Source organism: Tenrec ecaudatus, chromosome 17, assembly GCF_050624435.1.
Source record: "Tenrec ecaudatus isolate mTenEca1 chromosome 17, mTenEca1.hap1, whole genome shotgun sequence".
NCBI lineage: Eukaryota > Metazoa > Chordata > Mammalia > Afrosoricida > Tenrecidae > Tenrec > Tenrec ecaudatus.
The window spans coordinates 53,431,127-53,448,509 of record NC_134546.1 but is presented as its reverse complement, the minus strand read 5'-3'; the positions used below and the strand labels follow the sequence as shown (position 1 = coordinate 53,448,509).

Genomic DNA, 17,383 nt, shown 5'->3' with positions numbered 1-17,383 from the left:
CGCACTGCAGTCCCTCGGAGGGGCGGGCAGTGCTTGCTCTCCTTGGCTCCCCCACCCCCCTGAGCATGCAGACACCCGGTCAGGAGACAGAGAAAGGACCAAGGGGGTGGGCAAAAGGCCCCAGTTTATTCCCTGGGGAGAGTCTGGGGAGGGTGGTGAGAGAGTTCCACTGGAGCCAGTCGCAGGGGAGGTCTGGTGGAGCTCCCGCTCAACCTCAGAGCTTCTCCAGGTAGGACCCGGGGACGAAGCCACGCTGCCCGTGCAGCTCCACCGTCCACCAGCCGTCCTCTCCTTCCAGGATGACCCCCAGGATGTCTCCTGCGGTGATGTCCAGCTCATCGGGATTCTGGCAACAGATTTCGAACACACCAGGCTGGGGTGGGGGGCATGCGGGGTGGGGCTGGGCAGACCCTCAGGTAGGGGTGGGCACGTCCCAAGGGACTTGGCCTCCAGCTGCACCAGTTTGTTACTGGAGACCACCCACAGGCAGGGTGGCTTCTCTGCTTCACCTGTTCTTGCTTCCTCACCCCACACTTGGGCTCCAGGCACTCAGTGATCAAAGCCAGCCAGGGGGACTGAGCACTCACTCCACACAGACCCACCCCGCCCCCAGCCCGGGGTGTCCCCCTGAGCAGCTTTCCCCAGTACTCCCCACACCCACCCAGCATATAGCCAGCCCATCATATCGGCTCTGCCAGCCTCCCTGCACTGTGGGAACATGTGCAGCCAGGCGCAGAGCCGTGCCCGCTGGGCACCCCCATCACATGTACCCTATGCATGCCTCACATGTCTGCATGCATCCTGGCGTGGGTACTTTCTCAACACTCACCAAGCCTTGGTGCCCACACCAGGTCCACATGCCTGTCCTGTGTATGCCTAGACTCAGGCTCTCAGAGAGACCACCCCACCACCACCCACTCAGTGGCCAGTCCTCCTGGCCCTGGGCAGACCCTGGGCAGCTGTGTGGTGGGCGGGGGTCTGTCAGGAAGCCTCACCTGTGCTTTGTAGTCGTAGAGCGCCCTGTAGTCCTGGGCAGGCAGGGTGGCCGTGTCCTGCCCTGCAATGGCAGCGTAGACAATCTCCCTCTCCGTGGAGGTGGAGCCAGGGGCTAGAGTCTCTGTGGAGGCTGAGAGCCCATGAGGATCAGACCCCGACCCTTTCCAGTGTCCCTTACACAAGTCCCCCAACCCCTCGCTCCCTGCCCCATCCACTTCCCCCTTTGGGCCTCAGTCGCCCCATATGGAATGGTCCCTGTCCCCCGGGGCAGTGTGTTGACCCCTTCCCCTCCCAGCACTCACTGGTGGGAGCTATGGTGGGAGCAGTCTTGGGACTTCCATGCAGCAGATCGGAGAACCTGGGATGGGGAGGCAAAGGGTGGACCCTGGAAGGCTTAAGGGCAAGGAGCCCCCTCAGAGCCCAGGCTCGGTTTTGTGGGATGCCCCCAGGGATGCAGGCTTACCAGGGGGGTCCTCCCACCCTCTCCCACAATAGGCCTATGCTCATTCCCTGCTCCTTGGGGCTCTGGGGTCGGTCTGGGGCTCCCAGGATAATGCCCAGGTCCCCCCACCCACGCACCCCTATCTAAACTCCTACCCACCTCCCCATGGGCAAGTGGGGTCTCTACCAGCCTAGGCCGCACCAGTCTCTGCTCACAGTGTCCAGGCTGGGAGGCTATCCCCTGAACACACTATAGGCGGCCCTCGGCGAGTGTCCACCTCGCCCAGAGCCTGGCCTGAGCCAGCAGTCATGAAGGGTGGTTGGATAAAAGAAAACAGGAGGAGACTTGAGGTTCACTTCGTGGGGGCCACGTGTGTGTGTGCATGCATGTGGGCTGCCTGGCTTCCCTGCGTGAGGCCGTGGCTGCGCTGTCCACAGTGAAAGGCTAACAGGCAGAGCCTGGGGGCTACTGATCCCAGGCAGTGTGGGAAGGGGGAGGACAGACAGGGTCTGTCTCGGTGAGGTTTGGGGAATGGAGTGGGCCAGCTCTGACCAGAGACCCTGAGAGCCCATATTCGGGCTGAGCAATGACTTGGCCTGTGGGTGAGGGACAGGACAGACACAAAGGGACTGCAGCCTTGGCCCCTCCTGGTCAGAAGAACCCAGGACACCTGAGTCTCTGGAGCGAAAGCAGTCCCCCACCCACCCTGTGGGAAACAGGATTTCTCCCAAGCTGTCTCCCCTAAATATATGGCAAACTTAGTTGCTTGCGAATGACCATACACTTGGAGGTCATCAGAAGTAGATCAGGGGTCATTGTCCCTAAGAGCTATCAGCCATCTAGAGCAAGCAGTCACCACTGTTTACCCCACAACAAGTAGGGCCCACTCCCTTCTGATAAGGATAGTAGTTGTCTGTTTCCTTGTAGGAGACCCCAGAGAGGTCAAGCCCACCCAAGGGTGACCAAGGTTAGGCTGCCATCCTGACTCTAGGATCTGCCCATCTTGTCACATGTATACCCCCATCCCTCTTCCTATTGCATGTATGTCCCTAGACCACCCCCTCTCATTAGTGTATTACCTATAGCACAACCTCTTCCTGTGATTAATGTCCTCACCTGTGATTAGGGGGCTTGTATGTCCCCAGAGAAAAATAAAAGCCTGGGCTAGCATTAAAGATTCTCTCTCCACGTGGACCACCAAGCGGGGCTGAGGTGAGCATGCTACCATGAATTGTGTCTGACTCCATTTATTTCAATACTTCTATCTCTTATGCTCTCCATGATTTTTTTTACTATGATCTTTACTTATTATGGCTGTACAATTGCGCCTACTGGACCCATAATGATGTGTTTGGGGCTGGCTTCCCCTGACACCACCTAAGCCACTGGAGTCCTCCTCTTCCTGTCCCTCAGGTCCTGTCCTTTGGGGGCTCTGAAGCCAGGGGCAGGGCTGGTGGGAGGGAGAGGCTGCCGGGAGCCCAGAGTGGTGGGGGGGGGGGTGCAGTCGGCTCCCTTGGATACCTCGGGGCATCCAGGGAGTCTGGGTGTGCTCAGGATGGAAGTGCACAGGCATCGGGCAAGAAACAAGGCTTGCCCAACACAGGCCAGTGCACTGGGGCTGGGGTGGGGGGGCCCTTGGGGCAGCGGGGGCCAGATTAGAGTGGGGAGGGGGCGGGGCATTTGGGTAGGAGGAGCTGAGCAGCTGGGGGAGGGGGAGGGGACAAAGACTATGCCTGCTTCCTGAATCCCCTCCAAGGTGTAGGCCCATCCCACCCTTCTCTCACCTGCCCTGTTTCCCCAAAGTGACCATTGTCAGACCTTCTCCTCTCCTGGGAGTCTCAGCCACTGACTCCTGACCCCAACTCCTCCAACCCCCTCCTTGTTCAGGCTGCCCCATCCGATAGCTCCTGACCGCCACCTGCAGCCAAACCCCAAACCAGACTCACTGCTCTCAAGTCAGGGCCCACTCTTAGCCACCCACAGGGCAGCACAGGCCAGCACTGCCCCTGTGGGTTTCCAACACTGTCGCTCTGCAGGGAGTAGAAAGCCTGCCTTTTCTCCATCGTTTCCTCTGCCCCCAGGACAGAGCTCTTTCCTTCCTTGACGCTGCCCCTTGCCAAAATGACCACCTCTGTTGACATCTAGGCCCTCCCCTAGGGTGCGGGGCAGGTGGGGACCGGTCCCCCGGGGGGTTGTGGAGAGTGTGAGGGGTGAGTGTGTCTGGCCCGCCCCACGCACCAGACTCTCTTGGGGATGTGCTGTGACCCAGCTCTGAGCCCCTGCTCCCAGCCAGGCTTCCTTCATGAGGCTCTGGGGCCTTGGTGAGCCCCCTGCCCACCAGACCCCGCCTCCCCCAGTCAGGACCTGCCCCCATGCTGCGGGGCTGTTTGGCTGAGTTGGTTGGAGACTGCATCGGCTCACACATGTCCACTGATGGTGCCCGCCCCTCCCTGTCCCCAGAGAGACCTGGCTGCTGGGTGGGAGGGGCTCCCTGAGCAGGCTGCAGACCTGTCACCTGAACCAGGAGAGTGCTCAGGACCCAGGACAGAGCAGAGAGCTTGTGCCACACACCTGGGCAACACAAGCAGCATGGCACTAGGACCCTGCCACCAGACAGAGCCAGGCCAGGCTGGAGCCCAGGGAAAGCCTGGGGGTTCTCTGGCCCTGTCCTCAATCCCTCCACCCAGGGAGGCCACCACAGCCCACACAGCCCAGGACACCAAGGGACAAGGCCGTGCTCTCTGAGCTTGGAGCCCAGTCTCCAGTGGGTGGGGTGGGTGGGATGGTCTGTTTCATGCGTGGGCTGGAGGGCGCCCCAAGGCTGGTTGGCACCTGTCTTGTCCCCACAGGGTGTACAGCCCCAAAGTCCTCTGCTGGCCACACAGGAGGGGCTGGGTAAACAAGAAGGGCTTCAAGAGCTGGTGGAGGGACCCTATGCTCACTTAACTGCTTTGTGGCATAACCCCCCCCCCCCCGGGGTATGTGGCATATGGCATGAGCACTGCTTGGCTCGCCTCTGCAGCCCAGCAGCCTCTGCTCTGGCTGCGGCAGCGCAGTGCTCACCTCTTTATCACGCCGCAGGACGGCTGGATGCCAGGACTGCTGGACAGGGTAGTCTCCCGGTCGTAGTAGTTCACATAGGGCACCGGGGCTGCGGGCAGCAAACCCGTGAGGCAAGGTGGCCAGAGGCAGGATGGCCAACGCCTTCTGCCACCCAGTGTCCAGCCTATCCTCACCCAGAGGATGAGGCTGGGGTCCCCCTTTCCCATCCCGGCACCTGGGGTTCCATCGGATACCTTCCCCCTCTGGGTACCACCAAGATGGAAAATTCTGGACTCAGGGTTTAGTGGGGGAACCACTGATGAAGTAGGCTGGGTGGAGACTCTGAGAAGGTATCTCACCTCTCACCTTCATTCTCCCCTCCCTCGGAGCCTGCTTGTCCCCGGGCACACGTCCTGCACTAAAGGCCTCACCTGGGGGCTCGCTGCCCGTGCCCTTGGCCTGGATGAAGCCGTCGATGTCGCCATCCACACAGCAGCCTTCCAGCGTCAGCCGCACCTCCTCGTACAGCTGGGGGAGACCGGAGCCTGTGCCAGGCCTGGCTGGAGCCCTCCCCCAGAACCCCCTCCTTAGGCCCCCGAGCCCTGCCCTGGCCTGCCAGCTCCTCCGACCTGTGACTAGGGAGCTTGGAGGTAAACTGCCCAGACCTGCCTGAGGGCTGAGCTGCACCCCTGCTTCCTATGACGCTCCAGGCCCTGGACAGAGGACTCGACTCCCCGGTCCTCCTCTACGCCACGGTTAGGGATGCTGTTTCCCTCGTTTACAGGTGAGGATGCTCCAAGAAGGAAAGGGACTTCCCCAAGGTCACGGAGCAAGGATGCGGAACAGTAGTGGGTGTTGGATCCCAGCACGAGGGCGTCCAGAGCCCACACCCCTCCCACAAGCTCTACGGAGACTACCCGGGAAGATTGAGTTGTTCGGGCAGAACCCAAAAACCAAACCCAGAGGCTGTGGGCAAGGTGAGGTGAGGATGAGGAGGGAGGGCAGCCACGGGAAACTGAGGGTGTATTCTCAGGGTCGGGGTCCCTCGTGCTGCCCCATACTGCCCATCATGCTGGGCCCAGTGAGGGCCACCAGGACCTCTTGGGGAGGTCTAGGGGCGGGCAGAGACTGGACCCCTGCTCCGGAAGCACTGGGGCTGGAGCAGAGCAGTTGGAGATCCTGTCTACAACCCCTGTGGGCAGGAGACACAGCCTGCCACCCCTCCCCATGAGCAGACAGCACCCGGAGAAAAAGAACAGTTGTCCAGACAGAGAACTGGTGGCCTGTCCTTGGGGCAGTGGGTGCAGAGCAGGGGAGCTGTGGTCTGAGACGCCGGAGCAGGGGCCCCCACAGAGGACGTGGGGGGCTGGCCGACTGAGCCCACCTCGTCATCCTTGACGCATTGCGTGGAGAGCTGGTTGCAGTGTACCCACAGCGAGTTCCGCAGGATGGTCAGCCGGTCCGACTCCTGCAGCTGGAAGGCCTGGCCGGGGGGAGACAGCGGAGGGGTGAGAGGGGTGGCCCCACCCACGAATCAGCAAGGTGATTTGTCTCTCTACTGAAAGTCAAGTCTAAAGACTCTCCCTACGAGGGCCCCCACTCCCAACTCCTGGTCAACCCCTGGGGCTTCTGGGAAGAGGGATTGAGCTGCATGCCCCTCCCCTCCCAGAGCCTGGGACCCATCTCCAGCCCTGCCCCTTGGCAGAAAGCTGCAGGGCTTTGTGTGAGCCTGCGTTTCTGCACAGAGCGGGGACATTTCCAGGTCTGTAACCAAAGGACCCAGGCACAGAGCCAGGTGGTGAGTGCCAGCTACGGGGGCAGGGACCCAGCACAGGGGTGGGTGCCCCTGCAGGCGGGGCAAATGAGCGGATGAGTGAATGAGGGACTGAATGAATGGCACCGTTCACCACCCACACCCGTGTGTCCCCATGAAGCAGTTAGAGCAGCTGGGGAAACTGGGGAGGCCGTACCTGGACCACTCACCTCACAGGTGGTACGATGCTCCTGCTCCCACTCGCCCTGCACCTTCTCCAGCTGCTCCGTGTTCTGTCTGTACACCCGGTCTGCGAGCACAGGCGCCCTTAGGGATGGGTGTGGAGACCCCAACCAACTCCCCCTCCCCCAGGAGCTGCTCCCCAGCCTTTCCTGCCCTGTGTCATCTGACAGGGTGGGGGCTGCCCCCCTCCCACCCTGCTCTGAGCACCAACAGCTGGAGTGTGCTGGGGCCCCACCCCTCACTTTCCAGATGGGATATCGAGGCTCGGAGAGGATAGCAGGTGCACTGGAGTGTTGAGTGACCCTGTCCCCAGATTTTTGGGGGTTACCTGCTCCCAACCAGGGCAGAAAGGCGAGCCTTGTCCAGGTGAGCAAGTGCTCAGTCTGGGGTTGCCAGCAGGGACAAGGGCCCTGGGGGGTCCTGTCATCAGGTGAAGAACAGGAGAGAGCAGCCAGAGAAAGCTGGGCCTGTACAAGTTAATGTGTTCACACCTGCGTGTTTGTGTACAAAGTTTATATGTCTGTGTGTTCATGTATGTTCCAGTGTATTCATGTGTCTTGTTCGTCTGTGGGTGTTGTTTGTGTTCATGTGCGTTTCTGTGTGGTTTGTGTGTTTATATGTGTGTGCTGGTGTATTCATGTACAAGTTTGCGTTTGTATGCGTGTTCATATGTGTGTGTGGTTTGTGTTCGTGTATGTGCATTCGCGCGCGTGTGTGTATTGGTGGTATTTTTGTGTGTTCCTGTACAAGTTTATGTGTTCATGTGTGTGTGGTTTGGGTTTGTGTGTGTGTGCTATGCCAGTGAGTCTGCCTCCTATGGGATGGCACGAATGTGCCCAAGTCCTGGGTTCTGAAGCCTGATGGCCTGGGTTCAAATATAGGCACCACCACTTACTGGCTTGGCAAGTTACTTAATCTCTTTGTTCCCATTTCCTCACCTACTTAAACAAACAAACACAAACAAAGTCCCCCCACCCTCCGCCGCTCCACCCATCCAGTGGGCCTGACTCATCACCACCTACAGGAAGGACCCTGGTTTCCTAGCGTTTCCTAGACTGCAAGTCTTTGGAGGAGTAGACAGCCTCCTCTTCCTCCTACAGGACAGCCGGTCGGTTTGAGTCCCCAGCTCGGTGACTGGCAGCCCGGTGCCTAAGCCACAGTGCCACTGAGATGCTTTCATGCAGGGACGTGGAAACAAGGCTGGTGTGTGTGCATGCGTGTGAGTGAGGGTGTGAGGGTGTGTGTGTGTGTGTGTGAGAGAGAGAGAGAGAGAGAGAAAGTCAGAGGCCCCAGGTTCTAGGGAGACTGTTGGCAGGCTGCCTGGTGGTGGGGGGTGGGATCTGAGGTCGGACTGGTGGGGGGTGGGCACGTACCTGCCTCCGTGGCAGATTCCTTGCACTGCTTCACTTTGTTCTGACTCTGGGGGGACAAAGCAGCACTGAGTCCCTGCTGTCCCTACCCCCCGGGTACCCCCGGAGCTCCACGGACTTCATCACTCCCTCCTCTGGGGCCCTTCTGGACAGATGTCCTCATGACTGCCAGCCTCGCCCCACAGCGGACCAGAGGCAGGTCAAGGTCAAAGTCTAAGGACAGACATGGCAGCCCGGGAAGAGACGGGTCCAAACCAGAGGAAGAAAAGCCGACCAGAAGCCGCTGCATGGTGCAGTCCACTGGCCCAGACTCAGACTGAAACTGCACTGGAGTCCCCCAACTCGCCTGTAGGCCCTGCCACCTCTGGGCCTCAGCTTACCTTCTGTGTCATGGGCAGAACATGTTCTCAGGCCCTGGTGGCTCTGACAGCCCCCCCTCAGCCTGGCCCTGGGAGGCTGTCCTTGGGTGGCCTGAAGGTCAGAGTAGCCGAGAGCTGAGCTCTAGAGGGTCATGAGTTTGGATCCTTTCACTGGGTCTCAGTTCCCTCTCTGTGACGTGGGCCTAGGGTGCTGTGAGGTTCAGTCAGCTAGCGGGTGGGAGTGGGGAAGGGGGTGGTGGGGGGTATGCTGCAGCTTCTGCCCCTCCCCCATGAGTCCGGCTGGGCCTCGGCAGCCCTGCTCTGAGGATCGAAGAGGATCATGTGGCGCCCTCTGACCATGCCCTGAGATTCTAGGCACCCATCCCACAGATGGGGAGGCTGAGGCCCAGGGAGGGTGCAGGGCAGTCGCACCTTCTCCATCTGCTTCTGGTGGCCGTTGGCACTGATGCGCTCGAAGGCCTGTTCCGCGTCATCGGCGTCCCGGCACTTCTGCTCGTAGGTCTTCTTGGACTGGGGGGGCGGAGAGGGTGGGAGAGGTTTGGGGGCTGCCCAGCCCTACCCTGCCCTGAGCTTAACGCCTTTCTCCCTCTTGGGATGCTAGGGCTGGGGTGGGGGAGCACCCTCACCAGGGACAGGCATCTGGGAAATAGAGAATGGATCAGGCTGCTGCCAAAGTCTCATCCTCAGGCCCCTCCCATTGGGAGCGGGTCGCTCTGCCCATGACCCTGACCTCTCTGGGGCATGGTCACAGCCAATGGCTAGCAGATGCCTGAGATGGTGCGCAAACACATGATGCCGACCACTGCTCATGTCTCCCCTCACTGCCCAGTGTCCTGCGGGGTGTCCCTCTGGGTTCCCTCTGCCCTCCACCCCTGCAGTCCTTAGCTGACCACACACATCACCATGGACCACTGGTCCTCTCAGGGGCTTGGTGTCCACTACAGCCTTGACCACCCAGCAGGCCGCAGTGTGTGGCTAGACTGAGGGCCCAGCCGAGCCCCTGGGGACCGAGTCCAGAGCAGTGCTGACCAAGGCCCTGGCACTCACCTCCATTGTCTTCTTGTACAGCGACAGCTTGCTCTTCTGCACACGGTCCATGATGGCCTCATACTGCAGGGGATACGGGGCTCTGAGCAGGGGGCTGGGACCTCAGGATGCTCCCCTATGCCAAGCGGACGGGTGTCCCTGGGATGAGGCACTGCAGCTCGTGGTTCAGAGGGACAGGTGCCCCCTGTCCTGAGAACCGCCCAGATCAGAGCTAAGGAGAAGCCCACCGTGTCTACCTGGCTGCACGTACCTGTGCTTGCTGCATCTCTCTCTCTCTCTCTCTTCCTCACTAGCCCCCTGTACACACAAGTCATGTGCTCAGAAGTGCACACTAGCATGCCTAACTGGCTCACAGTCACACAGGCCTACATGCCCCCCTCCCCGCTTACTTACAGAGACACCCCTGTGAATCCATAAGGCTATCCCAGGCTCGGCCCAGCACAGACCACACCCACTCCCGGGCACACTCAGGCACACCTTCCGAGAGAAGATGGAGCGAGCTTGGCGGGGAGTGCGATTGGGGAGAAGATCTGGGGAGATCTGGAGGTGAAACGCCCCTCAAATGGAGGCTGGAGCCTGTTTGTGCAGAGGGCTTAGTGGGGGGTCTGTGCCAGGGTGGCGGTGGGCGGGGCGGGGGGGGGAAATCTTCAGCAAGTGACCTTGTCCCTGAGGGTCAGGCACACAAAGCCAGAGCAGGATGAGGGCGCCAAGATGTGTCGGTGCTCTCTGTGCATGCGCGTGTGCGCACACACACACACACCTATGTACACATGCACACGCGTGTGCCTGCATGTGTGTGCACAAGCCCCACCTATGCTGGCCCTGTGCTTGCAGGACCCTGGTTGATCACCAGCTTTGGCCAACCCGCCACAGGAAGGAGAGCTCAAAATAGCAGGCCCGTCAAGGCAGGCGCCCTGCGGGCCAGTCCCACCTCGGGACTGCTTGCATCAGCTGGGCTGGCGTCTGGTGCTGGCTTTGGGGACCCATTGTCTGCTCTGGAATCCAAATTTAGAATGCTGACAGCCCGAGGCCCGGCTGGTCTGGTGCAGCCTCGCTGAGCTCTGGTGACAGCCACTGCTGTGAGCTGGTACCCCGCCTGCCCGCCTGCCTGCCTGGCCATGCCCAGGGGGCTGGGCCCAGCCGGGCCCCGAGGCTTGGGGGACAAGGGACAGACAAGGGGCTCCAGAAAGCTTGTGGGGAAATGGAATTCAGAGATAGTGGGGTTTTCCCACCAGCTTTTTGAAGCCCCCTCCCTCCTCTGTGTCCCATCTTGTAAAAGGGAAACTGAGGCACAGGGGGTGGCTGTGGCTTGACCAGGACACCCAGGCTTGGCCCAGCCTTCAGATCTGTCAGGAGAGCCTGCCACCTTCCAGGCCTAGAGGACCCCGTGAGGGGAACCCACCCCGCCGCACCCCGCCTCCCCCACCCTCACCTTCTTCCTCTGCTCCTTCTGCCGCTCCCTGAACTCCTCGAGGCTGCGAAGCTCCTCCCGCAGGGCCAGGGCCAGCTGGATGTGCGAGCTGCCCACGTTCTCCATTTCTGAGCGGCAGCGGAGACGTCAGTCCTGCTGGCCCTTGGCCGCCTACGCCCTCACCCGGCCTGGACCCACCCAGTCCCAAGCCCGCACCTTCTGTGTCCTCTCCCCAATTCCCCTGGTGCCAAGCTGGGCAGGAACCAGCCCCTCTCTGTGGGCGGAGATGGGGTCCCCTGCAGCTTGGGGTGAGCACTTACGCTGTTTCAGGGACTCGAAGGAGGTCCGCAGGGAGCTGCAAACAGAAAGGCGGTCAGCCAGAAGGGAGCACCATGCAGGCCTGTCTACCCACCACGCCCTGCCGTGGCCAGTTCCGACTCACAGCGACACGGTAGGACAGACAACTGCCCCAGAGCTCCAGGACTGTAAGGTAGTGGCAGCAGACAGTCTTGTCTTTCTCCCTAGGAGCCAGATGAGAGGGCTCGAAGGACTGACCTTGCAGTTCCACGACCAACACTGTGTCACCAGGGTGCCTTCTGGCCTCAGGGTCTGATTTGGGGGGGGGGGGCAGCCCTCGGTAGCTCACACGGTGACCTTCAGGGGCTCTGAGGCCAGGTGCACTCTTAAGGAGTCATGAATCAAGCCCCTCTCACTCCACAAGATAAGTCACCAAAACCCCCCTCCATCTGCTTCTAGCTGCTGTCTTAGAGACCATGGGACTGTCTCCCAAACCGACCCTAACACCCTCTGTAGAGCCCTCTCCCCGTCAGACCCAGCCTCTCCCCACCCCCGCAGGCCCCCAGGCCCCTCAGGCCCTCAGGGACAGGTTGTTGAGAGGGAGGGATGTGATGGGCCTCTGGCTGAGGAACAGGGCGCTGCCCAGATGACCGCTGGGCGAGACTCTTCCCCGTCCCTGTCGGGTGGCCCAGTAGGGCACCAGGACCGGAATCAGAGTTTCCTTTTTGGAACAGGCAGCCTGGGGCCCCGAGGCAGCAGGGTGAGCCAGTCTGAGCAGAGCTGCCCGAAGGAGCTCACCACCGAGTCACGGGCAGAGCTGAAGCCTTGGCAAAGGTATAGCCAGGTGAGCAAAGGGGTGCCCTTGGGGGATGTCCCAGGCTGAAGAGTGCCCCTTCCCCAGCCCCCTCAGAGGGGTGAGCTCCTCATCCAGGGTGTAGACCTGGGAAGGGGCTTCTTCCTGCTCTAGAGTTCCACAGGCATTAGAATTGGGCCTTGGAATCAGATGGCATCCAGGCACTGCCTCTGACTTGCTGTGTGACCATGGGCATGTTACCCACCCTCTCTGAGCAGGAGGACTGTCAGGAGTAAAGACCTCACGGTAGCACCTATTCAGAAGCAGGTGCTTCACCAGGGATGGCAGACTCTGATGGGTCCTGGGGGGGTCCCACAGGCCTCTGCAACCTGACCTGAGCTGCCCCCTAGTATGTCCCCCTAAGAACTTACCAAATGCCCCCAGCTTATTGGGAAACCCTCCCCCTCTTTGGGGGCCTGGCCTCGGGCAGGGTCCCTTGCAGGGCAGGCTGGCCTCCCTGTCCACCAGTCACGGCAGCCTGAGAGCATGAGGAACATGTGTGAGCGGTGCCCACATGGACCGAACGTCCAAGCACAAAGACATGGGCACGTGTCGGATGCAAACTGGCCCCAAGAGGAGGCCCCTTCTCGCTCAAGGTTAAAATTCTCTGCCCACGTTGCAGCCCTCCAGCCTAGGAGTTAAACTAAACCGTGGCTTCTTCCGGTTTAGGTGCTGCATGTGATCAAGGCCCACAGGATAACCCAGCCCAGAGCCTGGCGAGGCTTGCCAGAGGAGGTAACCTGCTGCGGTTCTGGGCCCAGCCAGGCCCGCGCCTCTTCCACAGGGCAGCTCGCCTGCCCCCTGGTGTCCACAAGGCAGCATGACACCCATCCAGCCAGCCTGGAGAGGCAGCCTTTATGGGGGCTCCCTCCTCTCATTGAACAACTGGGGGAACTGAGACCCCAGGAAGAGTAGCAGCCTGGAAGTTCCCACAGAGATCTTGGCCTGGGGGATCAGTGTGGTCTCCACAGGCCAGCAGCAGCTGCCTCCCGGGAGCTTGCTGGAGATGCAGCTTCTCAGGCCCAGTGGTGGACATCTTGAAGCAGAAACTCTGGGCTCTGACACGCCTCCATGTGCTGCGGCTGCAAGGTGTGTGCCCTTACTCTTTCCGATTTACAGGTGTGACACCCTAGGGGCAGCAGGGAGGGCTGGGGACGGTGGCAGGCGGACTTCCTGCTGTGCTGGTTGCGTTCAAACGCCCCCTACACAGAGATGCACTGCTGTCTGTGAAATGCCCTGGCATTCTCATTGGAGTGGGGGCCATGTGCTGTTTGTGCACCCGGTCCACCCATCGCCCAGTCTGCGGAGTCAATGTAGGAGGAGTGGAATGTCAGCCAGCTCTGGGAACCCTCCTGTGCTGTCGGTGGCCTGAGCTGCCAGGCCCGAGAGAGGCTCGGGGTGGGGTGGGGGTGGGGGGGGTGGTGACATCCAGGGATGACACAAAAGAGCCACATCTCTCTCAGGTTCTCGCGGGACTATTTTTGGGATCACTTCACTTCCTCTGGCTTTTATCCTCCCCATCTTCCCCTGCCCCAGGCTTTCCACCCCCCTACCCCCACCCCACCCCATCTGCCTTTTGGGGGCGGTGTCTGAGAATGAGCATCCTGAAAGACCTGGGGGGTGGGGGCTGGGGTTGGTCAGCTGAGGGCTGAAGGGAAGCTGGGAGTGTCCCTCCACCCAGGATAGGTTCTATAGGCCAGGTCTGGGGGATGGGTTCCCCCAAGACACAAACCCTATGAGTCTTGGGGACAAGGAGGTGACAGGGGTTGTCACCGGCCATCACTCACACCTCCCTTAAAGAGCCACCCCCCCCAGGGCTGGGGTGGGTTGGGGCCCTGGTCTAAAACAAGACTGTGGGGATGAGGCAAACTGGGTAGTTTGGGAGGGCTTCCTGGAGGAGGCGGGATAGGGTATAAGGGCGCCCTGAAGGGAGGTGATACCACAAATGGGGAAGAGAATGACGTGGCTCTTTTTCTTTTAATTCTCCACTTAGCGCTCACTTGGCCTAGGGCACGCCCACATTAGAAGGCTTAGCAAGTGCTAGAGGCCTGAACGGACTGGTGATGGGGTCCCTGACACAGAGAATCAACATGGACCAAGAGAATGAATGATTAGCCATCCCTGCCGTAGCACCTGCCACATGCATCAGCAGCACTTATTGAGCACCTTCTGTGTGCTCTGTGTCGCATGGAGCACCTCCCTCTCCACCTGCCCTCTGCCCTCCTTCCCAGGAAGTGCTCTGCCCTGTCAGGAAGGCTGCCCAAGCCAGGGTGACCCCAAGCATGGGGGGGACAGGGGAACTGAGACTAATGTTGATCAGGCATTCTGGGGTGCTCAGTTCTCATTGTGACTGACCGCCTTCTTTAACGGTTGGGGTTCAACACTCAGAGTTGGGGGGTGACCACTCCGAGGTCAGTAGACTCTGTCCCTCCCTGGTCACTTCCTGCTCCTCCGTGCCTCCCCCTGGAACTGCCCTCCAGTTCTTGCCTCCTGCTCTCTCTGCTGGTGGCTTCTCCTTCCCTTCCCGGTTTAGGCCCTCTGACTCACAGCCCCCTGAGAGTGCCTCAAAGTCCCAGCCTCTGCACCCACCCAACTCAGGCCACCGGGAAGTTCCCCTCTCCTTCCTTTTCCTCAGTTATGCCCTCCCCATCCACTCCCTCCCCCAGCCAGCATCTTCCAGGCCTGGGCATCTCCATCAGCCTCACACACCAGCTCTGCGGGGGACAAAGGCAGGAGCCAAGTCCTCTGGGCCAGAACCCAACCCCCAGTCAGCACCACTGCCCACCAAGCCCACCCATGGGAAATGGCCTCAGAGAGCTCAGGGGGGCTGCCTGCAGCCCCGCAGCTCACACAGGTCAAGCAGGGAGTGGTGCTCACTCTGACCAGCCAGCCCCGGAGGGTTAATGGGCAGGACTCACACCAGGGCTGCTCCCCTGGCTCCCTGGGGGTGGGGGTAGAGCATTCAGTGGCCACCTCCCGTGGGCAGTCAGGCAGGTCACAGGCTTGTTCTCTGCTGCAGCTGCAGGCTGGGGTCGGTCTAGGGGTCCAGATGTGAGAAGAATGGTCCTGGGGCATCCTCCCCCAGCAGGGAGCGCCCCCTCCCCCAGTGGTGTTTCCATTCCACCATTAGGGAGTTATTGCTTCAGCTGCACTGAAATCCCTCACCTCCCTCCACTCCACCTCCCGGCCCACAGGCCTGCCTCCAAATAGAATCCCAATTGTCCCATGGACAGCTCTTTGTCTCCTCCTCTGAGCCCTGGCTGGGCTCAGTTAACCCTTTCGGGGTGATTCATCACACTGCTGGGGAGGTGGCGGCATGGAAAGTTTTAGTGACCGACCCAAGCTGGGACTTAGACCTAGCTCTGGCCACATCGCTTTTGCTGGAAGCGGCAGGCGGCTCTGGGTAGTGCAGCGCTGGGCTCTGCCGCCTGCCCCCTCAGGACCCTGCGATGTTCGTGAGGCCACCAGACTGTCGTGTGGCTAATCCTTGTGGGCTGCTGGCTTCCTCCACCCACGTCACATCTGGTACCGAATTTGCTCCTACACACAGAGCCTAGTCTCCCAGAGGCCTTCACCCATGGGGCCCAGGAGGGCCATACTCCTGATGTAAGTGACCACACCTGCTAGCTGGGCAGGGCCACAACACCTGGCACCGGAGTCCACAGGTCCTCCCTGGCCCTCCCCAGCCCACCCCATGTCAGGAAAGTGGAAATGCTCCTAAAGGCCCAGAAAGGAAAGGGCTGAGGCCCAGGGATGGGGGTCTCTTACTTGATCTCCGTCTGGCCGCCTGCCTTCCGGGCAATCTGCACCAACTCCTTCCCGTAGCGCTCCTCCGCTTGGGCCCTGCAAGAACCATGTGTGCATGCTGAGCCCCAAGGCCGGCTCGCTGCATGGCCCTAAACCTGCGCTCAGGTAACAGGCATTGCCTCTGCATCACATGAGGGCCTCAAAAAAGTCCAGGGGAGGGGGGAGGGATCAAAAGCTAATGGGATTGCACCTTTGTCTGTTGGCCCAATACAGGGACATCTAAAGGGGTGTCGAAATATTTGCCCCCCCCAAATAATTTGGGGTCTGGAGACAACAAGAGAGAGGATCCCAAAGTTGGAGAGCGGGTGCTCTGAGCAGTGCGGGAGGTGGTTTGGCTGCCAGGAGAGGGGCTGGTGGAGGCGCAGGAGGCACCTTTTGGTGATAAAGAGGTCCCTGAATGGTGCCAATAGGCCAGCACAAAGCCTCAGGTGGTCAGGTTGGAGGCCACCCTGAAGCACTTCAGGGGAAAGGCCTGGTGATTTATTTCTGGGTGGGGAGGGGTGGGTGGGGAGGGAGACAGCCACGGAAAACTCTCCAGAAGACGGTGCTTCTAATCTGATATACACAGCTACCAGGCTGCTGAGTCAAAGCCATGGCCACTGCTTTTGTCTTGTTACCCAGGAGAAGGGGAACAGCAAACCGACTCCTCAGCACCACAGGGCTTTTGGAAAAGTGTCATCAGTAGCCTCTTGCTCCAGAGAGAAAGACAGAGCTTTGCCCCCGCTCCATCCCCGCGAGATCGGGGAGCAAGGCCAGAGTGCCTGCTCTCCCCACTGCCCTGCAGCTCTGTACTGGAAGTCCCAGCCGGAGCAGTTAAGCCAGAGGAAGAAAGAAAAGGCTTCTGAAGGGGGGAGGAAGAAGTGAAATTATTTTTATCTACAGAGGACGTGGTTCTCTAGATAGAAACCCCCAAAGAATACACACCCAAAACAGCAACTAGAGCTAAAAAGTGAATTCCGCAAAGGTGCAAGGCCCAAGGTCAAGCTGACCCGGGCAGGAGCCTCGCTCGCTGCGGGCCGCCGGACTGAGGCTCACCTCTGCCGCAGCAGCTCCTCCACGTCCTTGCACATCTTCCTGCCATCCAGCAGCCGCTGCAGCAGCACCTCGTAGCCGGTGTGGGCCGTGAAGTCCCTGCACTGTGCGACACAGAGGGACACATGACTGCCAGGGGCCACGGCAGTGCGGGGCAGGATGCAAGCACCTCGCTGAGCTGCTTGCCTGCAAGGGGGGCGGGAGGCAGCCTTCTGCTTGACTTCCCTCTGCCCCCTGCCAGGGTCTCCAGAGCTGGGTTCACACAGGTACACATTAGGTGTTTGCGGAGGAAACATGCATGAGAGAGCCCCACTTGCTGGCTGGGCATGGGCACAGCACCCAGCCTGGGAGCTCACCGGCCAGAACTAGCCCGCAGCCCAGGCCTGTGAAGATGGCCAACACCAGAGACACTTGCTGGTTGCCGCCGCTGGGCACTGCTCACATCACCTCCCCCCCACCCAGTCACCCTACCATTTCAACCATGTGAGGTGAACAGTGACCTTGCCCTAGGTCACGGATCTCAAAAGTGGCAGGCCCTGTGCTGAAGCAGCCAGCCGGCTGGAGTCCATGAGCGTAACGTTTGCAGTAGACAGCCAGGTCACCCCTTCCCACCGGCAGTGTGCCAGTGCCACACTGGGCTCTCTCTGGTGGTCTTCTCCCACTACCCTTGAGCAGTGGGCATTGAAGGTGACACCTTGAGCCACCTGGCT

General features: G+C 60.5%; 1 protein-coding gene across 1 annotated transcript in view; it reads right to left on the bottom strand.

The window, feature by feature from the left end:
• Positions 1–214: 214 nt before the first annotated feature.
• PSTPIP1 (proline-serine-threonine phosphatase interacting protein 1) overlaps positions 215–17,383 on the bottom strand; it is a 46,681-nt gene continuing 29,512 nt past the window's right edge. The window contains exons 3-16 of the mRNA XM_075535558.1: positions 16,677–16,777; positions 15,603–15,677; positions 11,005–11,039; positions 10,706–10,812; positions 9,274–9,336; positions 8,638–8,736; positions 7,850–7,895; positions 6,464–6,543; positions 5,865–5,963; positions 4,912–5,008; positions 4,502–4,589; positions 1,299–1,354; positions 996–1,126; positions 215–346 (exon numbers count right to left, since the gene is read on the bottom strand). Coding sequence (XP_075391673.1) covers positions 215–346; positions 996–1,126; positions 1,299–1,354; positions 4,502–4,589; positions 4,912–5,008; positions 5,865–5,963; positions 6,464–6,543; positions 7,850–7,895; positions 8,638–8,736; positions 9,274–9,336; positions 10,706–10,812; positions 11,005–11,039; positions 15,603–15,677; positions 16,677–16,777 — 1,209 coding nt within the window. The remainder of the gene's footprint in view (positions 347–995; positions 1,127–1,298; positions 1,355–4,501; positions 4,590–4,911; positions 5,009–5,864; positions 5,964–6,463; positions 6,544–7,849; positions 7,896–8,637; positions 8,737–9,273; positions 9,337–10,705; positions 10,813–11,004; positions 11,040–15,602; positions 15,678–16,676; positions 16,778–17,383) is intronic.